General features: G+C 44.7%; 1 protein-coding gene and 1 pseudogene across 2 annotated transcripts in view; both read right to left on the bottom strand.

Annotated features, from left to right (window-relative positions):
- The window catches only part of EGLN3 (egl-9 family hypoxia inducible factor 3), a 30497-nt gene extending 10017 nt beyond the window's left edge, over nt 1-20480 (bottom strand). The window contains exon 1 of the mRNA XM_079768847.1: nt 19824-20480. Coding sequence (XP_079624973.1) covers nt 19824-20180 — 357 coding nt within the window. The 5' untranslated portion in view covers nt 20181-20480. The remainder of the gene's footprint in view (nt 1-19823) is intronic.
- Nucleotides 7618-15219, bottom strand: LOC307097537 (intraflagellar transport protein 70B-like; annotated as a pseudogene). Its single transcript has 3 exons — nt 15196-15219; nt 8676-9667; nt 7618-8589 (listed from the first exon to the last, which is right to left on the bottom strand). The product of its transcript is annotated as an intraflagellar transport protein 70B-like (transcript).
- Nucleotides 20481-20962: the final 482 nt, after the last annotated feature.

The raw sequence follows: 20962 nt of genomic DNA, 5'->3' as shown, positions 1-20962 counted from the left end.
TGCAGCCACTGTATCAAGTTCGAAACAATGGAAGGAAGTCACTGTGGGCCTCAGTGGGCCTGTTGAAACTTCATACAGTCAATTTTATCAGTGTTTTCTGGATAACAGCCATAGGAGATGGGTCTTGGCTTGCGCATATTCCTGGCTATTTGCTGGTCTTTGGCACAGTCTAAAACCAGGAGGCTTAGGATGCGTTCTAAAGCAAGGATCACGTCATTAACGAGTCACTCATTCCTGTGCCAATTTGTGCACGGGGCAGGAACAAACCCCGGAAACTGATTGGGTCAACTGAGCTGCTATCTAAACCTCATCGAGCTTGGGAAAGGATTTAGAGTATGTAAAGGAGGAGAATGCTTCAGACCAACAGGGCCAAAGTTCTTTAATTATCATGTGACAAATGGGCCATGCAATGACACTGACACAGATTAGGAAGATGTCTCATTTATTAAAGACTTTGTATTTGCCAAAACTTCCTGACTGGATTGATATTTGAAATGTCAGTGTGATCTACAAACCCATATACTATATAGTCTTATAGTTCTATTGTTGGATGTGCACATTAATCCACATATCTCCTTTTGCATTCCTCTGACCCCAGCCAACCTTACAGGCCTCTCCACAGCTCTGTAGCCAAAGGAAAACTAGCTGAGGGATGAACCCCTCCCAGGCTCCCAGGCTGGCTGCAGACCAAAGAAATGTACTCTAGACACTGTGGCGGTCACGTTCAGGCAGGAAATGTGTATGTATTCTTTGAAGATATACACAGATATATATAAACTTTAACAGCCAAATACAGGTAACGAAATGTGCTCCCCAAATGCTACAAGTGGAAAAGAAAACAGTTGCTCTATTAGAGTTATTGGTAAGCTGACATCATAAACAACCAGATCACATCAATCCCAAAGGTAAAGTTGAAAAATAAAAGTCCAGGCTTTCCATTCCAATGCCTAAATAGAGTGTTCTTGATTGAAACCAACTACAGCTTGATTCCACGGATAAACCGTTTCAAAAATTGGCGTGGGCAACCTCCACTGTCCATTCAGCAATGATGATCATTTTAGACTCACGGGTGGCAAGGGGGTATATCTGCTCCACCCCAGCCTCCAGGTAGGCTCACTAGTTCTCCAGTAACAAGCAACAACACAGATTCTTGTAGAAATGTACTTTACATCACGCATAACTTTGGAGTCAGATTCACTAGTATGACTTGGTCTTGAACAAGTTATAGTAAAGTGGAATTTTACATAAATTTTAGCTCCACACATTGAAATATTAATCAAGTCTCACTTTACTTGCAAAATTTATAATAAATGGGAATCCATTTTTTAAATTGTGTCAAAAAATAGCATAACTTCAAAGCTGTCTGGCTGAGTGACCTTTAAACTGGCATTTTGGTCCACTGCCAAATGCTAAGACCCATCCAACTGCTATGCAGAAATACCAGCCAATCTTTGTAAGGATTTGTTTTGAATTATGAATTGGTCTTGAACACAGCAGACTTAGAATAAAATGCAACCTAAGTACAAAATAACCTGTACTTAACCTCTTTACATCTCAGTTTTCTCATCTGTAAAATGGGTTTATGAGGCTCGAAGGAGATACTCCTTATGCTGCCTAATGTTCACTATTTTTAAAGCTGATGATATGCATGCTTCTGTTCCCTCAACTGCGGCTTCAGTATGTCTCCTTCAGGGATCTGATCCTACTTAAGGGATTTGTAGCTTCAAATCCAGAGCTGGCAAATTCAAATAGCTTTCGGAGCTTGTGAGTAGCACAAATAATTGAAGCCAATCATGTATATATGTATGTGTCAGAACTCTGGAGTGCATGCTATGCTAACTACACCGCGGAATTTACCTTCCTTTGCAATGAGGGCCTGTTATTACAAAATCCTCACATTCTAGGATAGCAGTAGACAACCAAACTGGATTTGTGGGTTAACACTCCTGAATATTTTTATCCCAATTTTTAAATTAGGGCCTCAAAAAAATAGATCAGGCTATATTTGGAGATCACTGTCTGAGTTCTCCTAAGAAATCAGCCACCCTGCATTAGCTCCTGGGCTACACACGGCACCTTCCCCGCTCTCTTCACCAGGTTCAGATGTTTGCCGTTCAAAGGCACAGCCTCGCCCCTCAGTGCCATTCACATTCCACATGCCTCCTCCACACCTCCTTCCCCTCCGGTCCTGCCCCCGTGTGCACTGTGGACAAAGAGAAGGGGACCCAGGATCCTTCCCACTCCACTGAAAGGCACTAACTACCCGGAGAATTAGATGTGGAAAGAGTTGAGAAGAAATACACAAGACTATGCACATTCTTTAGCCTGGAAAAACAGCCCCGCAGCTTATCATAGTGGAGAAAGTAATAGCTGAGGTTTCCTGGCCAGGAATGGGGATAACTTATATTCGGGGGACAGCAGCCCAGGTGACAAACTTGCCAATGTCTCTAGTCCGCTGTGGGTAGAGGTGCCAAAGGCTATCTTCCTGGGGTCATTTTTCCGGGTGGTTTGTGTTCAGCACATATTTCATTTTAACACGTACATTTAAAGTGGACAGTAAGCAGGGCAGCCTGAGGTTGTACACTTTATGTCCTATGTTCATAAAGGCACCTGCTGGGGAAGGCGCCTCAGTTGGTAATTCACTGCGGGGAGGTGTGGAGAACTGGAACAAAGGCACTGCATGTGCCAGCAGCTGCTCTAAAACTGAAGTTTTCTTAGTTTAAAAGAAAACAAGAAATTAACACGTCTTTACGTATTCAAAGTGCTAAGTGTAGGCACCACAGGAAAGGCTGGTGTGGGAGAAAAATGGGAAGTGGCATGATCTTTGCAAGTTGTGCTCTCTAAAAAACAAACAGAAAAACTAAAGACGGTGTTGGGGGAGGGCCAGGGGAGAGATTAACTGAGGAACTTATATACTGATATGCACAGCCCATGGACACAGACAATAGCGTGGTGAAGGCCTGGGAGGGGCAGGTGCAGGGTTGAGGGGGTCAATGGGGGAAAAAAACACGCAAAAAAAAGGGGGGGGGCATATGTAATACTTTCAACAATAAATTTAAAATAACACTACAGATAAATTAAGCCAAATGGTCATTTCCCATTATTTTCCATTTGGCTGTGACAAGGAGTGAGTGCAGAAAACTCCGAAAACCCTCTGCAAGGGCAGTAACTGAGAGGCAGAGGCCTCGCCCCATCCTCCTGGTCCAGGGGTCTGTACTCTTCAGGGACACCTTGTGGGGCCCGCTGTTGTCACTCAACTTAAATTACTCCAGTACCGTATTCACAAGGCATCGTCACAAGCTGATGCCAACTGTGCAAAGCTTTCTCCGGGAGTTTCAAGGAAATGTCATTAAACAAAGTTCTCATGGCTGCCAGTCGCCTCCTTTGTGCGAAGTTAAACAACACAGTGAGCTCTCAATGTGATGATGAACAAGGCATACGCTTCAAAAGTGCCTCAGAATTTTTACATGTTCATCCTCACTTCCTCTAGCTTGGCCTAAAGAAATTAGCTGTAGGCAATGGAGGTACTTTAGAGGAAAAAGTAGGGAACTTTGTGCAAACTGTCATTAGCTATCTTAGCAACTTGTTTGTCATCTGTCTTGCTAGATGACTTAACAGAGGCCTAGCTATTTCCTCCTAGTGCCTCTAGTTAAAGACTGATGTAACAAAATGAGGAGGCAATAGGAAATATGCTTTTGGGGGGCAACAACATGAGCTGTGTCCAGTCCCCACATCCCCCTTCCCAGAGTTTCAGCATCTGACTAGAAGTTTCTGGAAACTGAGAACGCCAGTCAAATATCTGGCAGTAAGTACAGCAGCCCCTTGACTAGCATCGTTTTGTGTTAACATTGATGAGATGCCGTAGGCACTTAACTCTTGTTTACAATAATTAGCCCATGGTAAAATTGGTTTCATTATATATAGTTTTGTTTAAAGTCACAGAACCTATTGACAACATTGAGGATTTACCGTGATCCTTTCAACAAACCCCAAGTTACTTACTAAGTACTTTCTACTCTTCTGTTTTCTACACTGAGAACTACTCCTGCCCCTTCATTTGCCTACCTCCACGCTAAAAGTGCCTCTGAACCTACATACCCACAACACTGCTTGACACACGTAATCTCATCTCCAATTCATGACAATATCATCATGCCCCATTCCTGAATTTTTGTTGCCAGGCAGGAACTTCAGTAATTCTGAAAATGAAAAGTGAGACATTACAACCAACTTCCAGTGGCTCTGGTGAAGTGGGTCTGCCGGCCCCCTGGTCAGGCCAGAGCATCCTGAGCAGGGAATGTATCATCTTTACTTGAAAACCTGTCCCCAGGTACACCTTCTCATCAGTGCCCTTGCTTAAAAACTCTACTATGAACTGGGTCCTAGATCCAGGGTCATCCAAACAACCATCAACAATTGCCAAGATTCTGGAACCTAGTTCCCCCAGCTCAGTGAAAAGAGTGCCATGGGATTCTTACATTAAAGAGCTGGGCTCCCACCCCCATCCCCCGGAAATGTGCACACATACACGCAGTCACGGAGGACTCACGGGTCCTAAAAGTCTAACTGCTCTAGATCAAGATTCTATCCCAGGGATCCTGCGCTTCGTGCAGGAACTGAAGTTAATCTCCCTTCCCCAAGAAGCCGCTCAGAGGCCAGGAATGTAAGAGACTATTGTCATTCCTCCCCGAATTGTGGTTAATTCTTCCTCTTGGAGGGGATTCAGCCGGAGCCCTGCAATTACGCCCAGTAAACAGGCCCGGGAACATCCACACAGCAACGCAGGCTGCTTGGGTTTGGGAAGGCAGCCCTTCCCGTGGCGGCCTGGCTCCCAGCCAGCTGGGTGACGGCTGAGTGACAGGGCTACGTGCGCTTCGTGAGGGTGGCAGCCAGCCCACACCCGAGCACACAGCCGGGGACCAGGGAGGGAACAAGCATAGGAGCGCATCCCCCTGCCCCTCCCCCTGCCACTACCACAGTCACCAGAGAAATGTTCTGAGTAAGGGCTTCCTTGCAATTACGAAATCGGCACAAGCCAGGCTCAGGGTTAAGGACCTTAGGAGGCCTTTAACCACATCCATCCTGATACCCTTCCCCAAATCGGAACAGCTGCCATTTCCTGAGGACCCATGTAACCAGGTGGCACTTTACACATATCACCTCATTTAATTTCCTGGTTACAGAGGAGGGGGAGTGACGGGGTGGGGGAGGGGTGAACAGCAGTCATCTGCATGAGTCACTGCTCATTTCTCAGAAGTCATTAACCCTGGAAGCTATAGGGACCAAGAAGTTATCTTATTTCTATAGAAAAACAAATTCATGAGGAATTCTTAAAGCTATATGGGATAGGGAGTCGCGATATTTAACTTCCTTTGATGTGAGAAACCGCCCTCTCTGAAAAATAAAACTTTACCTGTAGCTCTCTAAAGGCTCCAAAGTGTAATAGAAAAAAAGAATGTTTGTGACTGTCGGATTGTCAGAATATGGTTGTCTTTAAATTCTCATCTGAAGAAAATCCTGAAATACTTTAGGGAGTCTATGATAACTTAAATACAGATGTTAAGGCAAGATTTTATTGATGGGTAATCCACAAAAAATAGTTACCAATCAAAACATGTCCTGAGAAATGCCTGGAAGCAATATTTTAAAGAGAAACCAGGAAAACACTTTGCCTGCAATTCCCAGTGAATTTTAAGACTATTAACTTGGAACACTGAAACTGCTAGAAAAAATAAAGGTAAAAAACTTCCTAGAAAACCAAATCTTATGTTTACATTTGCATTTCAGCATTTGGAAAAACATTTCTGCTGAATGAAAGAAATGACACACAGCAAACCAGAATTAGAACTCATGAAATTCAGTAAGCATATGCACTTACCGAACAAACGTTTGTACAGTGCTGCGCTTCCCAAATCTTACCTCATTCACTATTCATGAGGCAGGAACCATTACTGCCTCCACTTTACAGATGAAGAAACTGAGGCAGAAGGAGGTTAAGTAACTTGTCTTTTCGAACCCAGTCAGCCTGGCTGCAGAGTGGGAGGCCTTAATAACCAAGTCATACTCTATTCAGGGCAGTTTATCTAATGTCTAACATTAACCAACTCACCCCATTTTTTGAGAAAACTAAGATCTTCAGTTCCACTTGAAGTATTTGATTCCCTCTTACCCTGGCCTATCATCCCTTCCATAAAGATAGAAAATCACAAAATGCAAAAATATGAAAAATGAGTGTGCTTTCAGTTGAGTCTATGAATGAAAAGCTCGGGGTGGGGAGGGGGAGTGGGAGTATAACAAAAGCAAGGAGCAAAGGAAATTGACTCTGAATCCTGTGGCAAAGCACTAGTTGTCCGAGTTGTCTGCTTCGGTTACTCACTGCAGGACAAGCCCGGATCCACCCCACAGTGTACTTTCTGTGGCCCCTGCAGGGCCCATACCTGCTTCACAGGCAATTGGTCAAGAGTCAGCTCAAGTCTGAACCCCAGGCTGCTCTGCCCCCTGCCAGGTTCAATGGAAGGAAAGCAGCGTCTCCAGGACCTTTCCTTGTTAGCTCAGGTCCACAGCAGGCAAGGATTTCAGACTTGTTTCAAAGCCAGAAGATAAATTACCAATTAAGAAAAAATTTTTAAAGTAAATACAAAATTGTGCCTCCCTTGAGAAGACACGGGATGGGATAAATTTTCCTCATTCAGGTGCAACACTTGTTTAGGAGACATCTTCGCTCTCTACTCCCACATTAATTAGCATTCACTGAATACAGAACTTGCTAAAATTACATTAAGTAGCACACAATGGACACCGACCCACTGTGGCTTTCAGGATGGGTGAGATCCAGAAAACCTCTTAAGAGTGAAAGTCAAAAGATCGTCTGAGAGAGATGTATAAAGTATTTTGGGGAGCAGAAAGGGGACTGGAAATAAAGGCGTGCCTGCCTCTGAGTCTGGGGAGCAGAAATGGTTAATTTAATTGCCCCCATGTTCCTTCAAGATAGATACAAGCCCCATTTTACAAACATAGAAAATGAGAGTCAGACACAAAAAGTGGCAAAACCAAGAGTTCTGGAGCAATGCCTTACCCTAAGTGATGAAAGGTAAAGAGTCAGCTGCACTATTAATTTGGAGACCAGGAGGTGGTGGGTAGAGCAGGGAGCAAGGGGAATTCCTAGGGCAGCTTCTGGCTCAGGTTCAGCAGTGCAATTCCTCAAGCTGGCAGGAAACAGTGCAACTGTAACTGTCCAACTGCGGAGGATGGTTGTCATGGCCGTCATCCTCCCTGAGGTGTGACTGTTGGCAGAGCCAGCTCTCTTCGGGAATCCAATGAGGGGCACTGACAGTCCCTATCTGCCCTTTCAGATGAAAATGTAGTCTCACTTTTCTTTTCTTTTTTTAAATATGTTTTTATTGATTTCAGAGAATCAGAAGGGAGAGGGAGAAAGAGAAAGAAACATAAAGGATGACAATCATTGATCGGCTGCCTCCTGCCCACTCCCTACTGGGGATTGAGCCCACAGCCCCCTGACTGGGAATCGAACTGTGATCTCCTGGTTCACGGATAGACACTCAACCTCTAAGCCACACCAGCTGGGCTTTTCTTTTCTTTCTTTTTTTAATCAAATAATTGTAAAGTGTACAAAGTTCAACATGTAACAAAGTAAAGATGCCAATGTCTAAATACAAACAAAACAGTACAAAATACAGATATAAAGGCATTATGATACAAGCCATTATCAGACATGACTACATATTCCATCCTATAATCTCGTAAATCAAAGCTTGTAACTGTCTGGATTCATATGTGACTGCCTTCTTTCATCTTCTAGGGGTTGTTCAATAATGGCAGGTACATTCCCGCCATAAAGTTCACAGTGTTCTAGAAACTGAACACATTCTTGAATAACACTCTCACAAAACATGATCATGTGTTTTGACATGTTCTGTAATAAAGACAAGAAGCGTCTTTTGGCATAATACCAGGTATCAGTTCCAAGTTTTTTATTATAAGGTTCCAAGCTTTTGATAACTCGAGAAATCCCAAAGTCATCATTTCCTTTGGCACAGTAAAGGGTCCCTATCACCAAATCCACAGATGGTAGGTTTTCTTATCTGGGTCATCATAGGAGAGCTGATCTTCCTCCTTTTCAGTCTTCCTCATCAACTCCTCAGCTTCTTCATTTTGACTTGTCATAATATATGAAACACAGAGGTTGGCCAGTACAGTAGCATGGACATTCAGGAAGTTGTCGTAGTGCTTCTTGACTACGAGCTCATTAAAGTGGATGGCGTCTTTGTATTTGTTTTCATGAAGAGAACATGAGCCACATTCAGCTTCCACACATCATGGTCATTGCAGAATTCCACAGATTTGCAAAAGATCTCTTCCACCATTGAATAATTTTCAAGGTTCCAGTAGATTTTTTTGCCTGGGCCATCAATACGGGAATATACTTCTCCAGGATGTCATCATATTCACTCACTGCCTTCTTGACATCTTCAGCATCGCTTTTGTGTCTTGCTTCCTGTACTTCTATGGTGAGTTTCCGAAGCTGTTCAGTCAGCATCCCTGCTAGTCCATCAAGCTTAATAAAAGCTCCTGGCCCCAGGAAGATGCCCTCGCTGTGGTAGGCGGGGTTGTGCAAGAGGAGGAAGGCGACCCGGGGCCTCCGGATAAAGGTGGGCCTTTAGGAACTGTCTGGCAAGTGAGCATGCCACCCAAGAAGTCAATAGAGACAGGGTGTGAGGAACTTATAAGTCAAGTGGCATTCTCCTCTGGGACATCTGCTGCCATGTCAAAATACTCCTATTTGCAGTGGAGCAGCGACAGATTGCCAAAGGTCTCTGGAGGAAAGGGGTTCTGTAGGAACAGAAACTGTAGTTTTTCAAACCCTTCTGTAGGCCTGGCCTCCGTGTTCATTAACGCCTGGTTGTGCAGGGCCACGGGGTCTTACTCTCCCTCTGCCCTCGGTGGCCTGTGAGGGCTTCCTGGACACCTTACCGTTTCTCAGTTGGTATTCTAGGGCTGCCTTGAGGTTGATGGCTTCCACCAGCACAGTCTGGTGAAGGACTACAGTGTTGCCAACGCTGCCAACATCAATGCCGTCATGGTCATGCCCACACTAGCTCTGGGTGCTGGCGGATGCCCGCTCCAGTCAGCGATGTGCTTCAGCGCGGGGTGGGGGGAGTGGGGGAGCATATTCCCGTCTACTGCAATAGCCCCAAGCCAGGCTGAAGGAAAGGTCAGGCCAGTAGCCGGAGGCCTGCGGGGCTGTGAGGAACTTGGAACGTGCAGCTTGATACTGTCCCCCTTGCAAAGCAAACAGCCCAGGTTGACCTGGCCATCTGACTCGTTCTCACCCCCACAGGCTTCTCCCCCTGCCCCACTCAGTGGCTACTCCAGCAGGCTCCTGGCCCCGGGAAGAGGGAAGATGCCCTCGCTGTGGGAGGCGGGGTTGTGCAAGAGGAGGAAGGCGACCCCGGGCCTCCGGATAAAGGCGGGCCTTGGCCAGGGCCTGGCACAGAGCACTGGGCCGCCACTGGGAACCGCTGCCAGGGCGGCAGCAGCAGCCCAGCAGGGACAGGCTCCCGGGCTCCGCAGCTGCACCGCCTCCCGCATGAGCCAGTACACCCTTCTGGGCGCAGCCTCCCCACAACTGCCAAAGTGGTTGTGCGTCCTAGTTACCAAGGCAACAAGCCAACCGGAAACGGAAACCGTTAAGAATGTTTGGGGGGTTTATTTCTGGGGTGTTTTTTTGTTTTGTTTTGTTTTTTGCATGTTCCCAAAGTTCCTTTTAGCGGAAGGACCATATACTAGGATTAGGAAGTCACTAATAGAAGGTCTTCTATCTGGTCTCGCCCCTGAAGAGGCCAAGAATGTGAGCATCCTCAGTTTGTTTGTGAGGGGAGAGGACATGCCTCCAGGTAATTCCCAGTCTCACTTTTCATTTAATTCCTTATATTGAACTCCTGGAGGAAGATATTTCTTGTTGTATCCATATTATAAAAGTCAGGCTCAGAGAACTGACTTGCCCAAGGTCACAGTGAGATGAAATAAAATGTAAAAGGTCCACCCTGCGGTGGTGGGGAGTGACTACATTGAGTTAAAATATCAAATCAGAATCAAACTCGTTCCTAAAGAAGTGGACACTGAGGTCCTGAGAGGCCACTTTCCAGGGGCTGAGCCAGGAGGGAAGCCAGGACTCTGGCTCCTCTGAAGCAGACCTGTGTGCATGAGCTGCCAGCATGCAGGGGTGACTTCTAGGGCCAAGCATGGAATTCCAAAACGGAGGAGAGGACCTCACCAAGTCCCTCCTTTAAGATGGTTCCTCGTAGCATGTTAACGCAACAAAATATTTAAACGCTGTGACATCAAATTAGGGACCATGCTGCAAAACCTTTTTTATGTATTCATTTATTTATTTATTGACATCCTGACATCCTTTGAAATCAAAGTTCCTTTTGAAAATGAAACTAAGTCAACAAGCACCTATGAATTGTAAAGGACTGTTCAAGGCACTAAAAGTATATATTACGTTTATATCTCTGCCTTAAAGGGATTTTTAAGTAAATGTGGGGTTAGGGGAAGCAGCCAAAAGAAATAAATGTACTAGGGCAGCCTGGACTGAGCCACCCACAGAGTGCTAGGGCGCAGGAGGGAAGACTTCATGGAGAAGGCACTAAGATGGATTCTGAAGAGTAGAAACAATGGGTAACAGCTAGGAGCTGATTTTGCCAGTGTGCCTGGCAAAATCAGCTCCTAGCATTTCAGGGATTGGGAGAGAAGGAAAGAGGTGAGCAGGAGATTAAGTATAGAAAGGTCAATGGGGTCAGCTGGGGTCAGATGTGGAAGGCCTCACGTGGCACACTAGGAAGTGCACAGCATGTAGAGTAGACAACAGGGACAGAGCCCGGTTGGGGTTGGGGGTTTTTAAGCGTAGAGACTGCACGATTAGAGACGGGTTTGGGGCCGTTTACACTCTGACAAAAGCACATGAAAATGGATTACAGGGAGAATGAAAACAAAAGGGAGGTGAGTTAGGGTTAAACTAAGTCTCTGTAAAATATTCTCCTCCTCAAGGATTTCTACTATGAAAGGAAAACAAAATTTAGTTTTTTAAGAAAAGACAAAACTTGAGGCTCCACGGTGAACCTAAAACACAAACATAATAAAAAGCGAAAATGGCACAAAATAGGCCAAACTTTGACCAATAATATTGCATGTTCCTGCCTGAATCTTCAATATTATGTGTTTTAAAAAAGGCTTTCCTTATCTACTCCCATCACTCAAAAACAATATGAATAGGAAAAAAAAAAGCCATCCAAAAAACAAACAAAAAGACTCACTGTCAATTTTGTGTAGGGTACTGAGATTTCTGAGTAACAGTCCCTCCGGTTTGACTAGATAGATGAGTAGAAATGGGAGGGGGACTGGAGGGAGGGACACAGGCAGATTCTTGTTCTGTGTCTGGAGAACACAGAGCAAGGTCCAAAAGATGTTCAGACTGTTTAAAACCGTGGATGTTTACTGCTTCCAGGCAATACTCAAATAGAAGACTATTATCCGGAATACCTCAGAACAACTTCAAGTTCCCCTAGAGCAGTGGTTCTCAACCTTTCTAATGCCGCGACCCTTTAATACAGGTCCTCATGTTGTGGTGACCCCCAACCATAAAATTATTTTCATTGCTACTTCATAACTGTAATTTTGCTACTGTTAATGAATCGTAATGTAAATATCTGTGTTTTCCAATGGTCTGGTTCTCAACCTGTGGGTCGCTGCTGTAGAGCCTAAGACCATTGGAAAACACAGATATTTACATTATGATTCATTAACAGTAGCAAAATTACAGTTATGAAGTAGCAATGAAAATAATTTTATGGTTGGGGGTCACCACAACATGAGGACCTGTATTAAGGGGTCGCGGCATTAGAAAGGTTGAGAACCACTGCCCTAGAGAACCAAAAATAGATATCACTGACACCTGGAAGTGAGTTTTCCATTTTGTCTTCTTCCCACTGGCAAATCATCAAGACGGCTGTCGTATTCTTTGATTCTTTGTATTTTGAAAATACTTTTTATGATAATAGTATTTTGGCCTCATTTGGGAAGGAAACAATATTTAATATGAGATTGAAACATTTACTTCAGAAATTGAGAAAGGTTGATCATTGTATCTCCTAAAGAATCAAAAACTGTCTTGACTTAATAAAGAGGTATTGACATTGCACTGAACCTGGAGTACTCTCAGTAAGCAGGTACAGGATGAATCCAGCGTAAGATCTGGAAGCCTGCATTATACAACTGCAAACCCACGTGTCTGTAAGGCTGGGACTGGGTTGGGGCAGGAGGTGAAAAATATAACAGTCACTACCAGCTCACCAAAAACAAACATAGGAACTCACGCACAAATCCCAATATCAAAAGATACAAAATTAAGGTGAGAGGCATACTGGTTGAAGATGGAAATAATGGAGGGAAGTGGGGTATAAATTCTACGGATAATGAGCTGAGCTAACTAATCTCTTGGCAAATGGACACATGGCTCTGAATCTGAGCCAAATCAACGGCTCTGGGCAATCTGCCAAGGCTGAATTCCGTAGTCTGGCATCATAAAATGATTTGCCTGTCGCACTTACAATTCCAGTGCCTCTGGATGCAGCTACCCGCTGGGCACCCCTGGCAGTTGCCCAGCAGAATACATCTGAACTATCATTACTGTCAAAACATGTGCATTTGACAAACACTACAGAAAAACGACACCCATTTCTTGGAGCAATATTAGTGAACAGCTACAAAGTGGTGCTACAAAGGAATTATCAAGTCTGTTGCAGTAATAATTAACAAAGAATTAATAATCTTCTCCATCGTGTGAACCTGCAAGCTGCTCCTTAGTATTCAAAAGGCACAGGTCAAAGTGGCACTTAATGTACCTGAGGCTACAAAGGTGGAGTCCAAAGCAGAGCGGTCTTGCCAAACTCAGCAAAGGCAGCCCACAGTGGAGATGCCCTCCAAGCTTTTCGATGAAATGCACGATGCTGGGGTGCTTAGAGACGCTTCTCAGAGGGGCTCTGCTCATTACGGGACAAACCCTACCCCCATCTGTTATCAGGGATGTCTTCCCTACATCGTTGTTCAGAATGGAGCAGTAACGTGCAAGGCTGCCTGTTGTTTATAAAATCTGAAATTTGTCTAGTCAGAGTCGGGAATCAGAAAAGAATGCACAATCATAGCCGGTTTGGCTCAGTGGATAAAGCATCAGTCTGTGGACTGAAGGGTCCGGGTTCGATTCTGGTCAAGGGCACATGCCCAGGTTGCGGGCTCAATCTCCAGTAGGGGGCGTGCAGGAGGCAGCCGATCAATGGTTATCTCTCATCATTGATGTTTCTATCTCTCCCTCTCCCTTCCTCTCTGAAATCAATACAAATATATTTTAAAAAAGAAAGAAAGAAAAGAATGTACAAAATTGCTCTGGGCTGAGTGAGGTCAGAAAAGGAAATAATTCATGACACCCAAAAGTTGAATGTACAGATAGGCTCATAAACTCCATAAAAGGATGTTTGTCAATTTGAAATTAGAATTATATTTGAAATTCACAAATAAAATGCTCATGCAGCTGAATTAACCTACCGACCCAGTCTCCCAGTCTACCTGACTTATGGAGCAGCCAGGATAGCCCCCCTCTATTGAAGCACCTTTGCTTAGGCCCAGGACCCCAATCCCTTGCAAGACCTCATCTCTCCAAATATAAAAACTGCTGAATGATTGAATGACTGCATAGATGTGCTTTCTGATACCTCTCTTTAGCTCTGAAAACCTGTATCATTAAAGTTTGGTATAGTTTTGGTTACTAATTTTGATCACTTAATTTTAAATAGAGAAATTGGAGAAAGCCTGCAGAAGAGAAACAAAAATGACTGGTCAGCGTAAAAGTATAGTTTAATTAGAAAAGAGAAAGCAAAGTTGGTGACAACCATTTCACACCACTCAACGTTCAGCTTCTTTAGGTGGTTTTATAATCACTTTCCACCTCCCTTCCCCCATCCACGTACAGGTCTCCCACAGGACAAGACATTTAACAATCTGTCAATTAACAAATTAAATTGATACCCCCTGACTTCCCACTTCCCTGCAAGCAGGTAAAGTTGTGGTTGAGCGGCCAGTGGCCCACAAGTGAACAAAAGAAATTAAAAAGTACACACACACGTGCACACCACACCTGTCTTCTGTGTTTGTTCCCAAGTGTTCTTCAACAAAGCAGCCAAAAGACACCACGAGAACCACCCAATGGAGAAACTGGCTTCCCTGTCACTGAGGCTGCATTCTGTAAATTATTTCCTTGGATTAATTTCCTTCCTCCAAGAGCTAAGTTATTTTTAAATACAAAACCTTTTATAGGAATCCCTCACATCCTCACAGAAAAATGTTCCAGTCTTTCAAACTCAGTGCCTCCTCCCCCTAACATAGCTCCTTCACAGACAGATTTTTAAGATTTTGAATTACAGAGACACCGTTTGTGGATCTAGTCCTCAAGGCCCATGCTTTAAGAACTGCACTTCTCGGGGGGTCCAGGCAACCACAGTTGTGATCTATGACTTCACATGCCCCACTGCCTCCCCATCCAAGGCTGATGGGTCCCCTGGGCCAAGGCAAGACTGTCATCCTTCAAAGGTGATTCTAGAACGTTGCTTTGTTCCCAAGTGTTCATCCTTCAAGGAGATTCTAGAACATTGGTCAAGTGTTTGCTGATCTCACACTGAGGCTGAGGTGGCCACTGTAGGGGGAGGGAGCCATTTTGAGCCACGTGCATGGAAAAGCAGAAAAAGCTGGACAGAGCGAGAGCGGGGGAGAAATAAAGGGCATGAGCAGAGAAGCAAAGATGGAGGCCATCAAGCGCCAGAAAAAAGAACCAACACACAAGCTGCCCTGGGTAGTTGGGACTTTCTGGTTCCTAGTTCCTGGCTCCACCTACTCTTCTGTGAACCATGACTGCATGGTCTGCCCTTGGCTCCTGAGAGAGATCCTGATCTTCAAAATACATTACCCCATTTTTGCTTCAAGCAGTTTGCAACCATGAAAAGCTCCACTGAGTATCGGGATATTCCTGACATCGCATGAGAAGGGTGGGCCACACTGTTATTGCTCAATAGCGAAGGGACAAAAACCCACCACTTCGCCACACTTTCTCTTTTATTCATAACTTACTGCTGTTTCATCACTTCTCTGCATTGTTTCCACGGGAGGGCTAATCTGTCTGTTCACAATACAACCCACAGACCCCCATCGCCACAACTCCTCTAGTCAGGGATCCTAACAAGCAACCTTGTTCACAAACACTCCCCTCCCCCTGCCAGTAACAGTAGGAAAGCATTAGCACAGCCCTCCATTCTCTTCCTCAAATGTATTAGCTGACCCACTGCAATGTTGGGGTTTTGTCTTTTTTCTTTTTTTAGGCTTGAGAATGAATCAAGTGTGAACTAGAGGATCCTGCATTCAAAAGTATAAGTGAATGTTAAGCCCCATGAGGCAGGGATTATATGCCTGTTCACGTTTGTACCTCAAGCCTTGCAGAGTATCCCACGCCGGGTGAGCACCTCCTGAATAAATGAAAGGATGAAAACTAGGAGCATCAGAGTCAAGAACACAAACTCTGGAGTCAGACAGAACTGGGTTAGAATCCCAAGTCTCCCACTTACAGCCTATAACATTTATGACGGCATAGAACTCTGCTAAGAATTTTATGTACATTATCTTATTTAATGCTCCCTCCCTGGAAAGCTTTAAGGTATTATTATCCCTCATTTTACACTTGGTGAAAATTGAGCAACTTACCTACAGGGTCAGTACCTGGCATAAGCTCCTAACTTTTATTTTATTTTTTATTCACTTTATTGGGGTGACATTGGTTAACAAAATTATATACGTTTCAGGTGTACAATTCTGTAATGCATCATCTGTAAATTGTACTGTGTGTTTACCACCCCAAGTTAAATCTCCTTCCTATACCCTCTTCTACCTCCTCCTAACCCCCTTCCTCTCTGGTAATTCCCATGCTATTGTCCACATCTGTGAGTTTTTCCTAACTTTTATGATAAACTGCTTCTTCCCACTGACTTTGTGACCTTAGGTAAATGATTTAATCACTCAATTTGCTGAAGATTGTGGTTTTGAAGACTAAGTCAGACAGACAGTGTTTTTAAGGTGCTTATTAGTACAATGCCAGACAGAGCAAACTGCTCATTAAAATGTAGCTATTATTAGTTCCTCACTAGTGAGTCTACAGTGAGATGCTTCAAGCAGAACATTCGGTTCTATAAGTTACATGTTCGCTGGAAAACAGCCATTTCTAGGCAACCAAAACAAAAGGAGCAAATTATAACCAATATTTATCTTGGATATAGTCTAAAGGCTCCAAAAGGAAGTAACAGATAAATCTTTTGATAGCCTGAAAGCAATGATCATGCTTGCAGTTAGGGGGCGCCATACTGCTGTACTGCATTATAGGAAACCACTGCCCCAGAGTCTTCACCACCCTAGGACTTTTCTCTAACAAAGTGGAGGTAGGTAACTTCTGACCTGTAATAACTTTTTTTGGCAGGGAAGAGGGAAGCCCTTGAATATTTATTTCCATATCTCTCCACAATTTCCATTTCAATTCCAATATATATTCCTATTTTATTACCAATGCCTTTGCTATTGCTTCATTGAGATAAAGGGCATTATTACATTATTCAATGACCTTTAAAAACCCAGGGGGAAAAGTACTTAATTAAAATCAATACACTAATAAGCACAGAAATTTAAAGTATCTGAAAAAGAATTGGTCTAAAATAAATGTATGCATTGGCAAATGTTGAAAATGGGGGATGGGAGTTCATTATACTAGCCTCTCTAAATTAATATGTTTGAAATTTTTCATTAAAGGTTACAAATAAATTTTTAATATAAATTTACATGTTCTGCTTCTTAAAAATTCAGTTTTTCTAAAATTGGGTGTGAAAAAAAGTGGGTCTATATCATTACTCTGGGAAGCAGAAGAATAAGGTACTCAGTTGAAGGAAGAGAAGTAAATAGCTTAAATTAAGGTGAAACTAATATAAATAATGTAGAAATGCAATGTGTTGCTACAATCCTTTAATAATGAACTTCAAAGAGACCCACGGCCACAGACATTACTAAGGAGACTTCTTTATACAAGCAAATCAAACTCTTAAAAAATTTACTATAACAATTGTTTGCTCAAACCTGGTTTGCATTTGGTTCTAATTGGTCAGGAATATCCCAATCTAGAGGTGATTTTTCTAAAGGGAAGGGATGAAGAGCTTAGTGCCAAAATAGCCACAGGAGAGTTGGAAATCTAGGTACGGGCAGACAGATGTCTCTTCGGTGGACAACAGATGAATTTCCTCTTTTCAATTCACAGTCACGTTCTGTTAACTGAAAGCGTTAACTACAAAGTTATTTGTTCTACCCAGAAGATAATCCATAATTGAAAAATCATATCTATAAATCTTGTTGTCCTTAGCCAGACATACACAGTGCTTTTCATCCCGTTTGTGGAGTTAAATTCTAGCCTAAAACCCTACCACTGTTCCTTAAGTCAAAGCTAAATAAAAATACTTAACATTCAAACATGTTAGTGACCTCTTTCTGCCAATTAATTCTGACCTCCTTCAGAGCGAATTCTGTTCCTAGAATGCCGAGGGAGGTGGGGGGAGGGGAGGATTCCTAAGGCCTAAGTTTAAAAGAAAGTTTTAAAAACTGGTAAGAAGCCATCTGCTCTTCCAAGTTGAAGCTACAAGCACCTCTGCAAAATACTCCGGCTAGACATTTCCCTCCCCTCCCCTTCCCCACTGGGGCCCCAGACGGGCAAGGTGCAAATATAAGACTGATCAAGACAAGCAGCTTTCTAATCCACCACCCAAATGATGGAAGAAGAGTAAATCGACAATAACATCAATCTTCTACCGAGTCAGGCTAACTCTGAATTTTCCCCAAATCAAAGTAAAAGTTAGAAAGCAGCATTTTCTTCTAAGATTTACTTTTAGTGTGAGATTAATAATGATGTCTCCGGATATTCTATTCATGTCCCCCTAGTTTGAAAGCAATCTATTTCTCCTCTACTCCATTCACCCACTCCAACCCCTTCATTTCTATACATTTCCAGTCTTCACGACTTGCACTATATTAAGAGTGTTCCTCTCAGCTTATGGAACAAATGAGACAACAAGGTGTGTTATCACAGGATGAATCTTAAATTGAGAAATACTACCTATATGGTTAAAGAATGGTACAGAGGTGAATGTTCACCTTCCTTCTCACGCTAGTATGTTTAGCCTGGCTGTGTTAAAGTACAAGTTTTCTACGGGTCTGAGTGCCCCTTGACCAGGCCACAATAAAAGAAATGCAAATCACTCTGAGAACTGCCACTGGAAAACAGGCTGGATTGTCATTTGTAGAAAAGACTGAGTGGCTAGACTATCCCAAATGAATGTACTACATGTTCCCACATTTCTGCCAACCTACCTGTAAATGTTTCCAAGATAAATTTCTACCCAGGGAGTCACTTCTGGCTGTGAATGAAAACATAATTTCTTCCCAGAGGTACTTGACTACCCTCTCCTGATCACATAACCTGTGGTTTTTGTTTTTAATATATTTTATTGATTTTTTACAGAGAGGAAGGGAGAGGGATAGAGAGTTAGAAACATTGATGAGAGAGAAACATCAATCAGCTGCCTCCTGCACACCCCCCACTGGGGATGTGCCCTCAACCATGGTACATGCCCTTGACCGGAATCAAACCTGGGACCCTTTGGTCCGCAGGCCGACGCTCTATCCACTGAGCCAAACCGGTTAGGGCATAACCGGCGGTTTTTTGTTGTTTTTTTGTTTTGTTTTGTTTTATATTTTTAATTTATTTCAGAGAGGAAGAGAGAGAGAGAGAGAGAGAGAGAGAGAGAGAGAGAGAGAGAGAGAAATGGAAACATCAATGATGAAGGAGAATCATTGATTGGCAGCCTCTTGCGTGTACCCCACTGGGGATTGAGCCCGCAACCCAGGCATATGCCCTGACCAGGAATCGAACCCATGACCTCCTGGTTCACAGGTCGATGCTCAGCCACTGAGCCATGCTGGTTGGGCATAACCGGTGGTTTTGAGTAGATTTCCCCACCAACTGAAAGTTAGGAAAGGGAAGGTGGTGGTGTGGGCTCAGCACCAGGAGAGAATTTTCAGTCAAGCAGATGATCTAAGTGTCCTGGGTGCAACAAGCCAAGGGCAGCACTCAAAAGTGAAGAGGAGCTTTACTCTTTCACAGGGCAAACTCTTCCCACACCTGCCAAACTCCACAAACCAAATGCCACATTGCAAAATCACAGCTGTCTCCAGAATTCTTTACAAGTGTGTTCATAGAAATCCCCTTTTGAAATCAATGAAGGGCAAATATTAGGTGACTTTAAAGTAGACAGTAAGATCATGAGTTCACATGAGTCTCGGATCATACACAATCTTTCTAACAACCTGTCCCTCGTTTGGACTTTTGAGAACCTCCATGTCTTAAAATCAGACCAAAAAGCCACCCCTTGTCCGGCTTGTACCACCCACCAGAGCCATTATTTCAAAGTTATCAGAAGGTCATTATAATTATACACCTAAGTCCCTTAGCATGGGTTTTCCCTGGGGGGGCGGGAAGACCAGACTGACTTCTTTCTTGCTTCTTGGTTAAAACCTAGAGTTCGCTTGTAGCCCTGCGAAGGCGACAGACAACAGACTCCGAATGTCTCCGGTCCCTGCGGGCTGCAGCAGCGGTGGGGCGCCCGCGCGCGTCCTACCTTGGACCTCTCCTTGACGTAGTATTTGCCCAGCCGGCTCCCGCAGTACAGGACCAGCCTGTCGATGAGGGACAGGAGAAAGCTGATGGCTTCGCAGCCCTCCTCATTGCCCCCGATCCACGTGATCTGGTCGCCCCTCAGGTGCCGCTTGGAGACCCCGGCGCGCGGCCCCGCCAGCTGGCCGTCCCGCAGGACTCCGTTGCTGTGCAGCTGCTTGACGCGCTCCAGGACGCAGTCGCCCACCACCTCGCCGAGGAAGTTGTCCAGGTAACAGAAGCCGACTTCGTGCAGACAGGGCACGATGTACTCCAGGGCGATTTTCTCCAGATCCAGCCTCATGATGTGTCCCAGAGGCATCTCCCCGGCAGAGCGGAGCTCCGGGACCCCCAGCGTGCACCGAGACAGAGACCTGCGCGCGCGCTCGGCCGGGGCTCGGGTAGCGTGGCCCCGGGTTCAGCTACCTGCGGCTGCCCCGGACCCCGAGCCACTGCAGCGCCGCGGAGCCGGGAAAGTTGCTCGCAACTCTGGGAAGAAGGGATCCAGTTCCGGACCAGCGGGAGTTGTGGGGAGTCCCACGACCCAGCACCAGACTGATCCAGTGAGGATTCCAAGGGCCCCTTTTGGAGGCGCGGAGCAACCAATGGTGCGGCGGCGGCCCCAGGCGGGGAAAGGCTGAGGTCCAGCCCCGCAGCCGGCCAGCTCGGCGCGTCACGGGCCCCGCCCAGGCTCCGCCCCTGGACCGCCTCGCGGACAGCCCTTCCCCCACTCCCCCCCCCCCCCTTCCCCGCCCATCACCCCCGCCGGGGTCCACCACTCTGCGCTGTGGCTGTTTGTGACTAGGGGAGGGGCTGGCGAAAAGACGGGATTTTAGAATGCTATAGATTTGCATATGTTTTGCATAAAATCCAAGAACAAACTTGAAAACCTGACTCCCAGCTCTGAAAATATAAATGGAATTAATAGCACAGTTTACTGCCACATTCTGGCTGCTCACCTCCCAGGCTTTTGAACAAAAAAATAAACCCAGGGACAAATTATCTGTATATTAAACAGTGATCTCTTTCTAGCTTTACCATCATGATGCCTTTCCTTAGTCCCTTTTCCTCAAGTCAGGAAGTTCAAGTTACTGAGCAACTGAG

Source organism: Cnephaeus nilssonii (genome assembly GCF_951640355.1).
Source record: "Cnephaeus nilssonii genome assembly, chromosome: 4".
Taxonomy (NCBI): domain Eukaryota; kingdom Metazoa; phylum Chordata; class Mammalia; order Chiroptera; family Vespertilionidae; genus Cnephaeus; species Cnephaeus nilssonii.
This window is presented reverse-complemented; position numbering and strand designations above follow the sequence as displayed.